This window comes from Cricetulus griseus, chromosome 10 (genome assembly GCF_003668045.3).
Source record: "Cricetulus griseus strain 17A/GY chromosome 10, alternate assembly CriGri-PICRH-1.0, whole genome shotgun sequence".
Taxonomy (NCBI): Eukaryota; Metazoa; Chordata; class Mammalia; order Rodentia; family Cricetidae; genus Cricetulus; species Cricetulus griseus.
In genome coordinates this window covers 22,114,231-22,128,817 of record NC_048603.1, presented here as the reverse complement: position 1 = coordinate 22,128,817, position 14,587 = coordinate 22,114,231, and the positions used below count along the sequence as shown (strand labels likewise).

At 46.5% G+C, this 14,587-nt stretch overlaps 1 protein-coding gene across 1 annotated transcript in view; it reads right to left on the bottom strand.

The window, feature by feature from the left end:
• LOC113837505 (protein tilB homolog) overlaps positions 1-14,587 on the bottom strand; it is an 85,143-nt gene that overhangs the window by 55,539 nt on the left and 15,017 nt on the right. Inside the window, exons 4-5 of the mRNA XM_035449666.1 lie at positions 7,559-7,731; positions 1,574-1,794 (exon numbers count right to left, since the gene is read on the bottom strand). Of these exons, the coding sequence (XP_035305557.1) occupies positions 1,574-1,794; positions 7,559-7,731 (394 nt within the window). The remainder of the gene's footprint in view (positions 1-1,573; positions 1,795-7,558; positions 7,732-14,587) is intronic.

Sequence of the window (14,587 nt, the reverse complement as noted above, 5' to 3'; positions counted from 1 at the left end):
ACAATTCAGGCCACAGTCTCTTATTGCGGCCACCACCTTGGTAGCATCCCTTTACATCACCTCAGACCTGGTTCCTCCTGACATCGATACTTTGCCTGTGAGACAGTCCCAGGTCACCACCATGTGAAACATTGGCGGTTAGCCTTTCATGTTCACTGTCCGCTAGGCTGCTGCCACTCACTACCCATCTTTCTCACTATTCATTCACGGGCCCTTCCTGTAGACGCTGAATCTCAGGGACATGTTTTTTTTTTGTTTGTTTTTGTTTTTTGTTTTTTGTTTTTTTTTTCCTGAAGAACCCGGGGGAGGTGCTTCCTTTTCCTCCCCAATGAAGCCGATGACTCAATAGGTCAGCAAGCACCCTAAAGTCTACATCACTGACAGAGCTTGAGTATAGACAGACAGATGTCACGTCGTGGGGGAGCGGTTTCATAAGCAAGACGGAAAGGACCGACGTAAGTTTAACTCCATTAAGACATTTTGTCACTGTGTGGCCCTGGCTGGCCTGGAACTCACAAGATTTGTCTGCCTCTGCCTCCCAGATACTGATGTTAAAGGGGTGAGCCACCATACCCAGCTACATTAAAATATATGCAGGTGCAGGGTGGTGGTGGTAGCGCTCGCCTTTAGTCCCAGCACTCGGGAGGCAGAGGCAGGGGGATCTCTGTGAGTTCGAGACCAGTCTGGTCTACTAGAGCGAGTTCCAGTATAGCCTCCAAAGCCACAGAGAAACCCTGTCTCAAAAAACCGTGTGTGTGTGTGTGTGTGTGTGTGTGTGTGTGTGTGTGTGTGTGTGTGTATACGTATACATATACATATACATATATATATATATATACATATACATATACATATATATATCCACAGAAGCACTCAGCAGGAGTCTAATGCTTACATGACAGGTCGTTTTCTCCTAAAAGACTCACTGCAAGTGTACACATGACTGTCACTCATTCCTGGGGGGAGGGGGTCAGAACAATAGCTTCTTGCTTAGTTGTTGATAAAGCACTTGTATACATCTGAAATATTTTATAATTATTATTTTCTCAATTTTAAGAGCTATTTGAAACTTGCTCACGTGGAACTGAGTCAAAGGACTGTACTTGGGATTCACTGAAAATAAATACCATGAAAAATTCAGATTCATAAAAGATCAATTAGGGGGTTATTAATTGCATTTAAAAATGTATTCACTATATAATTCACAGAATAGAATGTTTTAGGATGCAATCAGAATTATTCATGTTATAATTGTGTCATTTGCATTTAACTTTCTAAACTATTCCTGCCTTAGAAATCAAGGCACACCTGTTAGTTCATTTTTTCCTCTACATGTTTAGAGAGATTTCTTTTGGGATAATTTCAGATGCAAATACAAGTTGCTGGCTGGGAAAAGCCATTCTTCTAAGGGGAGAAATCCTTCTAGAATTGTCATCATGGGATGCTCATGATGCCCCGCCCCCTTGCCATGTTATATTCTGGAGCATAATTGATGCTGCCAACACCTTGGAGAGGAAATGCTGCTGCTGGTTTCATGGGAGTTAGCAAGAAACCAAACCACTGATCTACGCACCGAGCAGCGTGAGTGTCTGTGTACCACCGCCCGTCAGATCCTGGATGGCTTTTCTTCTTGCCCTCGTCTTCTTCCTCGAGTTTCCTCTGAGCCTCCTCTTTCTCTTTGGCCCGTTTAAGGCAGTAAGCTTTCTCCTGCTCTCTGATTTGCTGTTCAACGGCAGGGTAGTTCTGAAATGCCTGGATCCTTTCAGACCGCTCTATTTCTTTGCCATCCAACCACTTAAACAAAAAGCAATAAACAGTATGATTATTCAATTCAGCAAGCAAAGTGATTCCTGCCTGTAATGCTGGCAACTCAGGTGACTGAGACAGGAGGACTACCAGGAGCTCATGGCCAGACTATGCCAGCCTGCAAAGGTATGGGGGGGGGGAGGAAGGAAGGAAAGAATGGGAAGGACCATCCTTAAGTTTATGTTGGTCGATATATTTTTTAAATTAGAAATAATAATGCCATAGCAACAGGGAGTTAAAACAAAGTAATTAATGGGAAATATCAGGAATATTTGTCTGAATCAATGCTTATTTCATACAAGTAATAAAGTTTACAAAGCACCCTTCCTAGAAATAAGTGGGTCTTCTGTCAAAATAATGGATGACAAGCTCTCAAAATATTTCTATTAATTTCCTAACTGCTGACTCTATTAAGCTAAGCGTGCTGATGCTTAAATCAAATCCCAGCTCCTCCAACAATGGCGTCCTGCAAGCCTCTTCATGGAAAGGACCTAACACAAGGAACTCCAGCTCAGCCCAGCCCACGTGCCACCCTCGAAGACGCTGACAGAGTGGCCTTTGTTACAGACGGCGTTTACACGGTATTTGGATGTTTGCACCATTTTTCCAAGTTAAAATGTATATGTAGAGCGTGAGATGGTGGCTTGGTCAGTAAATTGCTTGCTGTACAAGCATAAGGACTGTGCTCTGTCCCTCGTCCCCAGGTAAAAAGTCAGACATGCTGGTGGACACTTGTCATTCCAGAGCAGTGGAGCTGAACACAGGTAAGACCCTGGGGCTCTTTGGCCAGCTAGCCTACCCTAACTGGTGAGCCCTAGGTCCCAGTGAGAGTCCCTGTGTAAAAACAAACAACATAGTGTGAACAAGGTGGCGTCTGGGGAGGCATAATATCTGAAGCAATCCTCAGAACTATCTGCATATACACACAATACTGATATGTACACATGCCTCCCACATGAATATACAACATGCCCCGCCCCCAAACACACATAAGCAAATGGTAAAACAAAATGCCAACTAAAATACAAAATGCCAAAGCTTCCAGTTCAAAGAGAGCTATTATTAGCCCATCCTGGTTCTACGGGGGCAGGGGCGGGAGGGGGGGGTAGATTGACATGCTTGACCGACGATGGTTTCCCTGGGTGCCTGTGATCCAGTCACTGTGAATGTCACCTCACCTGGTCAAAGAGACTTAGATGTGATGGAGTTAATGATTTTCAGTGAGCAGGCGGATCCCCATCGGATCACGGAGAGCCGATGAGCAAGGAATTTGGAAGAGCAAGTGCAAGCCTCAGAGTTACAGAAGTAGGTGAAGACAGAGGACTTGAACTTGTGAATTCCATCGTCTGACTAGTTCCTGGACCCGTCTGCCTACTCACAATTGCCTATTGAATGGGGTCGGAAATACTGATTTCCTTTCAACACCTCAGCTCTTTTTTAAAGCCATTCTTGACCATTTTAAAACAAGTTTAGGGGTGTCTCTCTTCTCATCGTATGTAAAGAGACAAATCGTGTATCACTAAATCTCATTTTATAAAACTGGAAGAAAGAAGGAAGGAAGGAAGGAAGGAAGGAAGGAAGGAAGGAAGGAAGGAAGGAAGGAAGGAAGGAAGGAAGGAAGAAAAGAAGGAAGGCAAGCTCAGGAAGTGGCTATAAATCCAAAGGCACAGTCGCCCTCTAGAGGTGGAAAACAGCAAGGCACGTGTTTTCTCCTACAACTAATAGCCCTGCCAGCACCTATATTGCTGCCTCTACACCTACATTTCACATTTCAGGCCTCTGACCTTCAGAACCCTAAGGTGAGTTTGCCTTGCTCTAAGGCTTTAGACATCTGTGTTAATCTGCTGAAACGGGAATAGGAAACCAGCACAAGGTGCTTCTAATGAAGTATAAAATTTCCAACCACTGGGGTAAGTCATATTATACATTAAAATGAGAACGAATAGATGAGGAAACTTGTCTTCAAGAGACTCACACAGCTGCCTTGCACAGTTTAGAGATTTCGTTTCAAGCTTCCTGGCAGCCAAAGTAAAAGAGATTAGATGTTTGATTTTTCACTTTCTTGAATTTTAATATCTATTAATTTCTGGTTTTCATCTAATATCGTGCTTTAAAAAGTATCTTAAAAGTGAAATGTCATCTTGGAGATCAGGAGAAATACATTAGAAGAGTTCCAGGCTTTTCAAAGGCTCTTTGTCTCCAGCCTCCATCCACAAAGACCGAGTCCATGGTGACAAATTTACCTCCAGTTGAAGGGATCGTTTTAGGTAATAAGTGGTTGCAGTGCACTTTCTAAAAGCAACTCAGTTTAAGCTTGAGTTAAGGTCTAATCAACTTGGAACATTCTAAATGAAATATATTCATGACACAAATAAAATAAAACTCTGTAATAAGCACAATGTGCAAATCTGTAAGTAAATATTAGTATATGTATGTAAATGAGACCATAAAATAGTAACATAATTATGGATTAGACATTATTGAATTAGATTGGAAGAGTCTAGCTAAATAGAATTTCTTAACCTAGGGTTCTGATGAACTTGGGGAAGCAAGGTGCTGTCCTTGGTTGTGTCTGGAGCATATTTGCCTGTTTGACTTATGTCTTCATAATTGTTTTATATTTTTATTTAATCACACGTAGTGTTCCTAAGAACATGACAAAAGACCCCTCTATCACCTTCCCGATGAGAGACCTCATACAAAGGACTGGCTTTACTTTTGGCCCTGTGCCCAGCCACCTAGTGTAGGGACCTCATTTATTTGAAACTTTCTCTTAGGCAATGTTCAAACTTCTCCCATGTATTTTCCAAGTCTGAACAACCCCTTCTGAGCTGGGCAGGCCTTCCTCCAGGCTAGGCACCTGCATCTGGAGCAGCAGTGTAATCGTGCTTGGTGGTGCTACTTTGCCTGGGTTCACACCTATTGACAAGTGGTATCCATGCTTACTGATGATAGCTGCCATGGGTCCACACTGATGGTACCCATGCACAGATACGCACTTACTGTTGATACCTTCATTGGTGCATGTTAGCTGATGATAACTGTCTGGGTCACTGCAGAGGAAAGCAACTGAGCTTGAGTAGGGGCTTCACTAAGATACCCTATGGGAACCATCAACATCCAGCCAGAGGAGAGTAAGATAAAAGGGCTCTGCAGCTCACAGGTCAGATCCTGAGTAACACTGTGCTGTGTGCTGGTGTGGCCAGTGCCCACTCACTATCTGGAGTGCTGCAGACATCAGAAAAACATTTGCAAAGGTTGGGTCTCCTCACACTGCCTCTGTTCTTAGAGGCTGAATTGGTGTTCTAACTCCAAGACCACAAATTGACTATTTGGAGAAATGGACAAGGGAGGTATAATTCATTGGGGCGGGGGAATAAAACATCCTGGAGTAATCTCATACAACTGGTATAATTACAGAAAGAACTCCACATGAAGGAACAGAGGCCTAAGCACAGTGTGAGAAGACTGAGGCGAAGGTTAGAGTGAGAAGCATACAAGGCAAAGAATGCCAAGTAGTGCCAGCCAGACCTATTAGGTAGAAGATAGGCATGGAGTCTCCCTCGTGGACCCGAGAAGGGCCCAACGCAGTGTATTTTTCTATAACTTCATCTGGACCATCTGTTTTCCAGAGCTATGGGAAAAGTGCTTCCTGTCGTTTAAGCCATGGATAGACTGTGATTTTCTCACTGCAATCCTAGCAGAAGCACACATCTGCCGCCACAGTTCCTTCCGAACACACCTCACAGACTCTCGGTGACATGGTAACTAAGATTCGAACTTGCATTGCTCATTTCTAAACAGCAGTAAACACAATTCCTAATACTATTTGTCTACAAGCACCAGTGACCTTCTGGAGAGGCTGTGTGAGTGCAGTCTTCAGAAAGACTTGATCCAATGGTTTACATAACTCAGAGAACAGCAGAGAGAGAGAGAGAGAGAGAGAGAGAGAGAGAGAGAGAGAGAGAGAGAGAGAGATTGTGTGTGTGTGTGTGTGTGTGTTGGATAATGGGGGTCTCACAGTCAGACACAGGAAGAGCAGGGACCTCCTGTTCCATTTTCCAGGAGTGTCAGGCCAAACAAACAAGGAGGGGCAAATCTTTGGCACCAACATTGTGTCACTAATGCACTTCACTGTCTCCTGCGTGGGCCTGGGACATCACAGGCATGATATACAAGGCGCCCTGCCCTACTCATGGCCATTTTCAGTACCTAGTGACATTTTGCAACTTTGGCCTGATCATTGAGCACAGACAACCTCAATGGTGGAGACCATGTGGCTCCAGTCCCTGATTCCTTCAGGTTAGTGAATTCCAGCCTCAGTTTCCAGGATCCATTGCGAGCATAAATGTCTTCACACCATTCCTTTTCCAGGAAGACCCCGTGTGATGATGCTGAATAATTCATCTCTTATTCTAGGTTCAGCTCATTTTTATAGTCTAAGAAATTTTACATGAGAAGAAACGTGTTCTAGACTCTGAGTGTCAGTGATTTCTCAACCACAGAGAAGATGAAGGAACAAATGCCCTCTGAGAACTAAGCCAATCGATGTCACAGAACCAATGCATTCCAGTATTCTTGTTGCAGAAGCCTAGAGCCACACAAGGGCTGAGAATTTTGGACTTGTGTGAAAACTAACACCCTCCCTTTAATATTCTCAGTTGCATACTTTTTCTAGAATCAATTTTTCCTAAATAGTGTATCAAAAATTATTCTAAATAATGTTAGTTCTCACATTATTAGATTTGGGGAATATAGTGGCAAAATATGAACACAGTACGGTACACGGTTCGTTTTAACTGTTGTCCCTGACTTATATATAGGGCCTTCCCCAAAGTGTGTCCTGAAACATCTATAATGTCCTGCTGCCTTTAGGGGATCATGGCAAAATTCTCTAGATCTGGGGGGCCAATTCAATTGGTATAGTGCTGGGGGGCAAGTCAATTGGTATAGTGCTTGCCTCACAAGCATAAAGATTCTTAGACTTCACATAAAAATGCCAGGCATGGTGGCACATGCTTACTCCCGCCCTTTAGGGAGGCAGATGAAGGAGGATCCTGGGTTTCGCTGACCAGCCTATGTAACCTGATTGGTGAGCTTCAGGTCAGGGAGACACCTTGCCTCAGAAGAGGTGTGTCCTGATATGTAAACCTCATGCCCCATGTCATCCATCATTCAAACCCAACTCAGAAGTCTCGGGGGTAGGGCATGACAATCTGTTTACTTTGGTTTGATTGGTTGCTGCTGTTTGAGGACAGGTCTCATGGGGTAACCCTGGCTGGCTTCGAACTCACCGTGTAGAACAGGTTGGCCCTGAACCCACTCCAGTCCTGCTTTTCCTCCGCCTCTCTCGAGCTGGGATTGCAGTGGTGACAAGGTAGTAGTGTTGGAGGGTTGAGTCAAAGCATGACTCAACTGGTCAAAGAATGGCTACCTTGTGTGCTTGGATGAGACAGTGGAGGAAGACAGAAATACGCGACTTACCTTTTCAACATTTGATAAAGTTTCAAAAACAGTGGCCAAGGTTTAGAAATCAATGAACGCAAAAGATTTTCCTCTCTACAGTATCCTCATCTCTGAAGCGACAAATTTCCGCCAACAATTCCAGGAAGAAACCAGGGATTACCATGGTTGGTCCTTCTCATCTCTCTCCTCTTTTCCTGCTTTCTTTTTTTTTCTCCTTTTTTTATTTTATTTTATTTTATTTTATTTTATTTTATTTTATTTTATTTTTTTGCACCTTTAAGCGTACCTTTAGCTGTTGTAGGGTCACCACCACAAACTGCCTGTAGCCATCAAAGTCAGCACACGGGTTGCCCATGAGGAAGAGCTCCTTCAGGTGGATGTTGTGCTTCAGGGTTTTAACACTGCTCAGCTCCCCAATGAAATTGACAGTCAAGTCAAGTTTTGTCAGCCATTCACATCCTGTCAAGATAAGAAGAAAAAGGGAAAAGAAAAAACAGAGGGAAATGGCTTGTTATCTAGCCTCTCTGGGTCTGTGGATTGTAGCAAGCATGGTTAGCCTTCACTTTATAGCTAATGACACTTATGGTACCAAGTTTGTCTTTCTGGGTCTAGGTTACCTCCCTCAAGATGATTTTTTTTCTAGTTCTATCATTTGACTTTGAATTTCATAATGCTGTTGTTTTTACCAGCTGAGTAATTGTGTGAATTACCACATTTTGTTTACCCATTCTTCAGTTGAGGGGCATCTAGGTTGTTTCCAGGACCTGGCTGTTAGGAATAAGGCTCCTATGATCATAGTTGAGCAAGTGTCCCTGTGGTATGACTCAACACCTCTTGGTATATGCCCAAGAGCAGTATAGCTGGGTCTTAAGGTAGATTGATAACCAATTTTCCGAGAAGCTGCCATATTGATTTCCAAAGTTGTACAACTTTGTACTCCCATTAGCAATGGAGGAGAATTCCCCTTGCTCCACACCCTCTCCAGTATTAACTGTCACTTGAGATTTGATCTTAACCATTCTAACAGGTGTGAGTCATTTTGAATGCATTTCCCTGATAGCTAAGGATGGTGAGCAATTCCTTAAGTGTCTTTCATACATTTGAGTTTTTTCTGATGAGAATTCTGTTTAGATCTGCAATTCATTTTAATGGAATTATTCCGTTTTTTGATGCCTAGTTTCTTGAGTTCCTTATATATTTTGGAAATCAACCCTCTGACAGATGTGGGAATGGTGAAGATCTTTTTCCCATTCTGTGGGCTGCCATTTTGTCCTGTTGGTGGTGTCCTTTGCCTTACAGAATATTTCTAGTTTCATGAGGCCCCATTTATTAATTGTTGACCTTAGTGTCTGCACAATTGGTGTTCTATTCAGGAAGCTGCCTCTTGTTCCAATGCATTCAAGGCTATTCCCCACTTTTTCTTCTATCAGGTTCGGTGTATCTGGATTTATTTTGAGGTCTTTGATCCACTTGGACTTAAGTTTTGTGCAGGGTGATAGATGAGGATCTATTTGCAGTCTTCTATATATACTCACATCCAGTTATACCAGAGCCATTAGTTGAAGATGCTTTCTTTTTCCATTGTATAATTTTGGTTTTTTTTCTTGTCAAAAATAGGGTGTCTGTAGATGTGGGATTTTTTTTTTGGTTGGGAGACTTTTAATGATGGCTTCTATTCCCTTAGGGGTTATTGGTCTATTTAAGTTGTGTATCTGACCTTGATTTTACTTTTTCATGTTGTTCCAGATTTCCTGGAAGTTTTGTGTAGGAAGTCTTTTAGATCTAACATTTTCTTTGAATAATGACCTTATTCCTTCTATTTTATCTTCAGCACCCAAGATTCTCTCTCCATCTCTTTAATTCTGTTGGTGATGCTTGCATCTGTAGTTCCTGTTTGCTTACACCGATTTTCCATTTCCTGAATTCTCTTAGTTTATGTTTCCTTTATTGCTTTTATTTTGGTTTTCATGTCTTCAATACTTCCCTTCACATGTTTGTTTAGTTTTATTCTTAGCTTCCTTGGCATTCTTTAAGGGATTTGTTGATTTTTCTCCAAGTTTTTTGTTGTTTTTCCCTCCATTTCTTTAAGGAAGTTTTTTGTCTCCTCTTTAATGATCTCAATCATCACCATAAAGTTGGATTTAAGATCATCTTCTTGTGCTTTGGCTGTGTTGGAATACTTAAGGCTTGCTGTATTGGGATGACTGGGCTCTAGTGGTGACATATTGCCCTGAATGTTGTTGTTTGTGTTCTCACCTTTAGGCATCTGGATTTGGAGGGATTATAGGTCTAGATGCCAATTTCTGGATTTGTCTGTGTCTGGGAGCATTTTCTCCCTTAGTTTCTGTTTCCTCTCTGGTCTTCTAGATCCTGTGGCCTGTGTTTGAGGAGAGGTCTCCATCCATCTTGGGGACTGAACTTCTGAGGGCCTGGGGCCAACAGTGGGTTACTGCCCAAGTTTGTGGATGAACTTGGGCTATGTATGTGCATGGCCTCTGATCTTGCTGGGAACCTCTAGGGCCCAGATGCTGGCCTGGCCTCTGGGGAAAGAGAAGGCTGCCACCAGAGGAATGGGCCTGGATGTGTGACCCCCCTGTGATTTTTATTATACTGTTTCCCTATGGATAGTTAACTTGAAGTAAACTTGGTTATGTCAACAAAACGAACTCAATTCAGATTGGTCCAGAGCTCTGCAATCTTGTCACATTTGGGGAGTGACCTCATTTTTCAAAGTTGTATAAGGGAACTGAATTATTACATGGTAGTTTTCCTCTCCCCCTCTTCACATTTCCTTGATTTCAGCACTTGACTCCATCTTGGCCTGGGTAGGAAGTCATTTACTGTAGCCAGGGCAGCTTGCCAGGGGCTAGACCACTGGTGACAATAGCTCCATTCTCTCTTTTTTTTTTTTAATATTTCCTTTCTACAAAACCTGCTAGGAGCACTCTAATTTTGGTTCCTACTAACTTTTGCATGAAAGAGAATCTTCTAAACTTGCCCATAACAAGGATATGTGAAAGGGAAAAATGAGAAACAGTAGATAGACGACAGAGAGAACCCAACATCTTGACATGCCACCGAGCAAGCTCACGTCCAGAGACTGTGAAGAGCCCGGGAAGACATGGGAGTATGTTTGGAAGGATTGTGGTGGCCATGCTTAGAACAATGTGAACACCAAACTAAAAACAAAATGGTACTAGCAGAATCTACTGAATAAAGTGAGGGTCCGTGTACCCAGAATGATACAAGGAATAATGAACTAATAAGTGGGTAGAAGGTGAAGTTCTTGTTTAAAGTATAACATCACCCAACAAATAGAGAACAACAGAACTGCAGGATCATGAACGAGTTTATTAAAGTCAACACATAGAAGAATGGTAAGTGACAGGATAGTCCCATAATGTCACATAATCTCTTCCCATCAATTGCTTATTAACCAGAAGATAAAACGTAGGAGCTATACAGTAGATTGACAAATTAAATTCTGACTGTCCTTTGGTTCTTGTTGTGACATTCAGACATTCTCTGATGTTTTAATTTTCCAACTTTTGTCTTTTCTGATATTTTCTTGCACTGTGACTGGATGTTTATAACTTAGCTTTTTCTGTTATAATCTGACCTCCTTGGACACTGGGAAATCATCTTAAACAAGTCTTAGGGTTTCTGTTGCTGTGAAGAAACACCATGACCACTGTAACACTTATAATGGGAATATTTAATCTTACATTTTCAAAGATTGAGTCCATTATCATCACAGTGGGGCATGGCAGTGTGCACGCAGACGTGGTGCCAGAGTAGTAGCTCAGAGCCCTACATTTTTCAGGCAACAGGAGGTAAACTGAGGTACTGGATGTACTTTGAGCATTTATGAAACCTCAAAGCCCACCTCCACAGTGGCACACTTCCTCCAGCAAGGCCACACCCACCCCAGCCACATCTCCCCATAGTGCCCAGAGAGCTGGGAGACACAGCACAGACGGGAGCACCCGTCCAGAGAGCTGGGAGACACAGCACAGCCGGGAGCACCCGTCCTCAGAGCTGGGAGACACAGCACAGCCGGGAGCACCCGTCCTCAGAGCTGGGAGACACAGCACAGACGGGAGCACCCGTCCAGAGAGCTGGGAGACACAGCACAGCCGGGAGCACCCGTCCTCAGAGCTGGGAGACACAGCACAGACGGGAGCACCCGTCCAGAGAGCTGGGAGACACAGCACAGACGGGAGCACCCGTCCTCAGAGCTGGGAGACACAGCACAGACGGGAGCACCCGTCCAGAGAGCTGGGAGACACAGCACAGACGGGAGCACCCGTCCAGAGAGCTGGGAGACACAGCACAGACGGGAGCACCCGTCCTCAGAGCTGGGAGACACAGCACACACGGGAGCACCTGTCCTCAGAGCTGGGAGACACAGCACAGATGGGAGCACCTGTCCTCAGAGCTGGGAGACACAGCACAGACGGGCGCACCTGTCCTGAGAGCTGGGAGACACAGCACAGACGGGAGCACCCGTCCAGAGAGCTGGGAGACACAGCACAGACGGGAGCACCCGTCCAGAGAGCTGGGAGACACAGCACAGACGGGAGCACCCGTCCTCAGGGCTGGGAGACACAGCACAGACAGGAGCACCCGTCCTCAGAGCTGGGAGACACAGCACAGATGGGAGCACCCTTCCAGAGAGCTGGGAGACACAGCACAGACGGGAGCACCCGTCCAGAGAGCTGGGAGACACAGCACAGACGGGAGCACCCGTCCTCAGAGCTGGGAGACACAGCACAGACGGGAGCACCCGTCCTCAGAGCTGGGAGACACAGCACACACGGGAGCACCCGTCCTCAGAGCTGGGAGACACAGCACAGATGGGAGCACCTGTCCTCAGAGCTGGGAGACACAGCACAGACGGGAGCACCTGTCCTGAGAGCTGGGAGACACAGCACAGACGGGAGCACCCGTCCAGAGAGCTGGGAGATACAGCACAGACGGGAGCACCCGTCCTCAGAGCTGGGAGACACAGCACAGACGGGAGCACCCGTCCAGAGAGCTGGGAGACACAGCACAGACGGGAGCACCCGTCCTCAGAGCTGGGAGACACAGCACACACGGGAGCACCTGTCCTCAGAGCTGGGAGACACAGCACAGATGGGAGCACCTGTCCTCAGAGCTGGGAGACACAGCACAGACGGGAGCACCCGTCCTCAGAGCTGGGAGACACAGCACAGACGGGAGCACCCGTCCAGAGAGCTGGGAGACACAGCACAGACAGGAGCACCCGTCCAGAGAGCTGGGAGACACAGCACAGACGGGAGCACCCATCCAGAGAGCTGGGAGACACAGCACAGACAGGAGCACCCGTCCTCAGAGCTGGGAGACACAGCACAGACGGGAGCACCCGTCCAGAGAGCTGGGAGACACAGCACAGATGGGAGCACCCGTCCTCAGAGCTGGGAGACACAGCACAGACGGGAGCACCCTTCCAGAGAGCTGGGAGACACAGCACAGATGGGAGCACCCGTCCAGAGAGTTGGGAGACACAGCACAGATGGGAGCACCTGTCCAGAGAGCTGGGAGACACAGCACAGACGGGAGCACCCGTCCTCAGAGCTGGGAGACACAGCACAGACGGGAGCACCCGTCCTCAGAGCTGGGAGACACAGCACAGACGGGAGCACCCGTCCTCAGAGCTGGGAGACACAGCACAGACGGGAGCACCCGTCCAGAGAGCTGGGAGACACAGCACAGACGGGAGCACCCGTCCTCAGAGCTGGGAGACACAGCACAGACAGGAGCACCCGTCCTCAGAGCTGGGAGACACAGCACAGATGGGAGCACCCTTCCAGAGAGCTGGGAGACACAGCACAGATGGGAGCACCCGTCCAGAGAGTTGGGAGACACAGCACAGATGGGAGCACCCGTCCTCAGAGCTGGGAGACACAGCACAGACGGGAGCACCCGTCCAGAGAGCTGGGAGACACAGCACAGATGGGAGCACCCGTCCTCAGAGCTGGGAGACACAGCACAGACGGGAGCACCCGTCCAGAGAGCTGGGAGACACAGCACAGATGGGAGCACCCGTCCAGAGAGTTGGGAGACACAGCACAGATGGGAGCACCTGTCCAGAGAACTGGGAGACACAGCACAGACGGGAGCACCCGTCCTCAGGGCTGGGAGACACAGCACAGACGGGAGCACCCGTCCTCAGAGCTGGGAGACACAGCACAGACGGGAGCACCTGTCCTCAGAGCTGGGAGACACAGCACAGACGGGAGCACCCGTCCAGAGAGCTGGGAGACACAGCACAGACGGGAGCACCCGTCCTCAGAGCTGGGAGACACAGCACAGACGGGAGCACCTGTCCAGATGGGTGAAAGGCACAGGTGGCACACTGAGGCATTTACAGAGTACAACATACAATAGCTGCGTTGTTGCCCTCTAGTGGTGAATGATTAGAACATCGGTTAAAAGGGAAGTTCCCAGACCTATAACCATTTCTCAACAAAAACAAGCCCTTAGATAACCCTAAAGAGAGAGGGAGAGAGGGGGGGAGAGAAAAAGAGAGAGAGGGGGGAGAGAGAAATAGAGAGGGTGGGAGAGAGAGAGCCGTCATTAACTTTCTGACATTTGCACTAAAAATGTATTACCATAAACGTACATGCTGAGTAACTGTTGTCACTCTATGTGACCGCAAGCTAACAGCGACAGAGCTGCTGTGTACAGGGAAACGGTGGTGCCCTATTCCTCTACAACAGGAAGCCGCCGACAGTGTTCTGAATCTCGGCACTGATACACTGGATTTGGGGCTTTGATAAGGGCAGTGTATATTTATGTCTGTAGACACGTCACTGAAATGCCCGTTCTACGTGGGGAGGCAAAGAGACTGAACCCACTGTGTCCTAAGTGACATCCTCCCAGTTTAGCGGTTGACAGATGGGAGTGGGGTGTCAGAGCAGCTTGCCGGCCTCTGCTCCACGCCCCTCACTCTGCAGCCAAGCTGCCAGTCAACATGCTCCACCCACTCTCAGGGCACACAGCCCTGCCATGTAGAAGGCAGGCTGGCCGGGGAAACTGAAGCTCGCAACTGCAAGCCCACACTAGCTACTGGACACACCAGATCCTCTGTGGATACTGTGGGACACCGAGTTACCACCTAAAGAAAACAGCCCAGAATAGAACACAGCAGGGGATGGAGAGAAGGCATTAGGGGGACGGAAGGGATTAAAACCAGAATTCTAATTACATGAACACATATGCTAGGTGATGCTCCATCCCTCAAATGACGATAGCGCCGCAGGCAAACAGCAATCAACACAGGAGTGAGCGA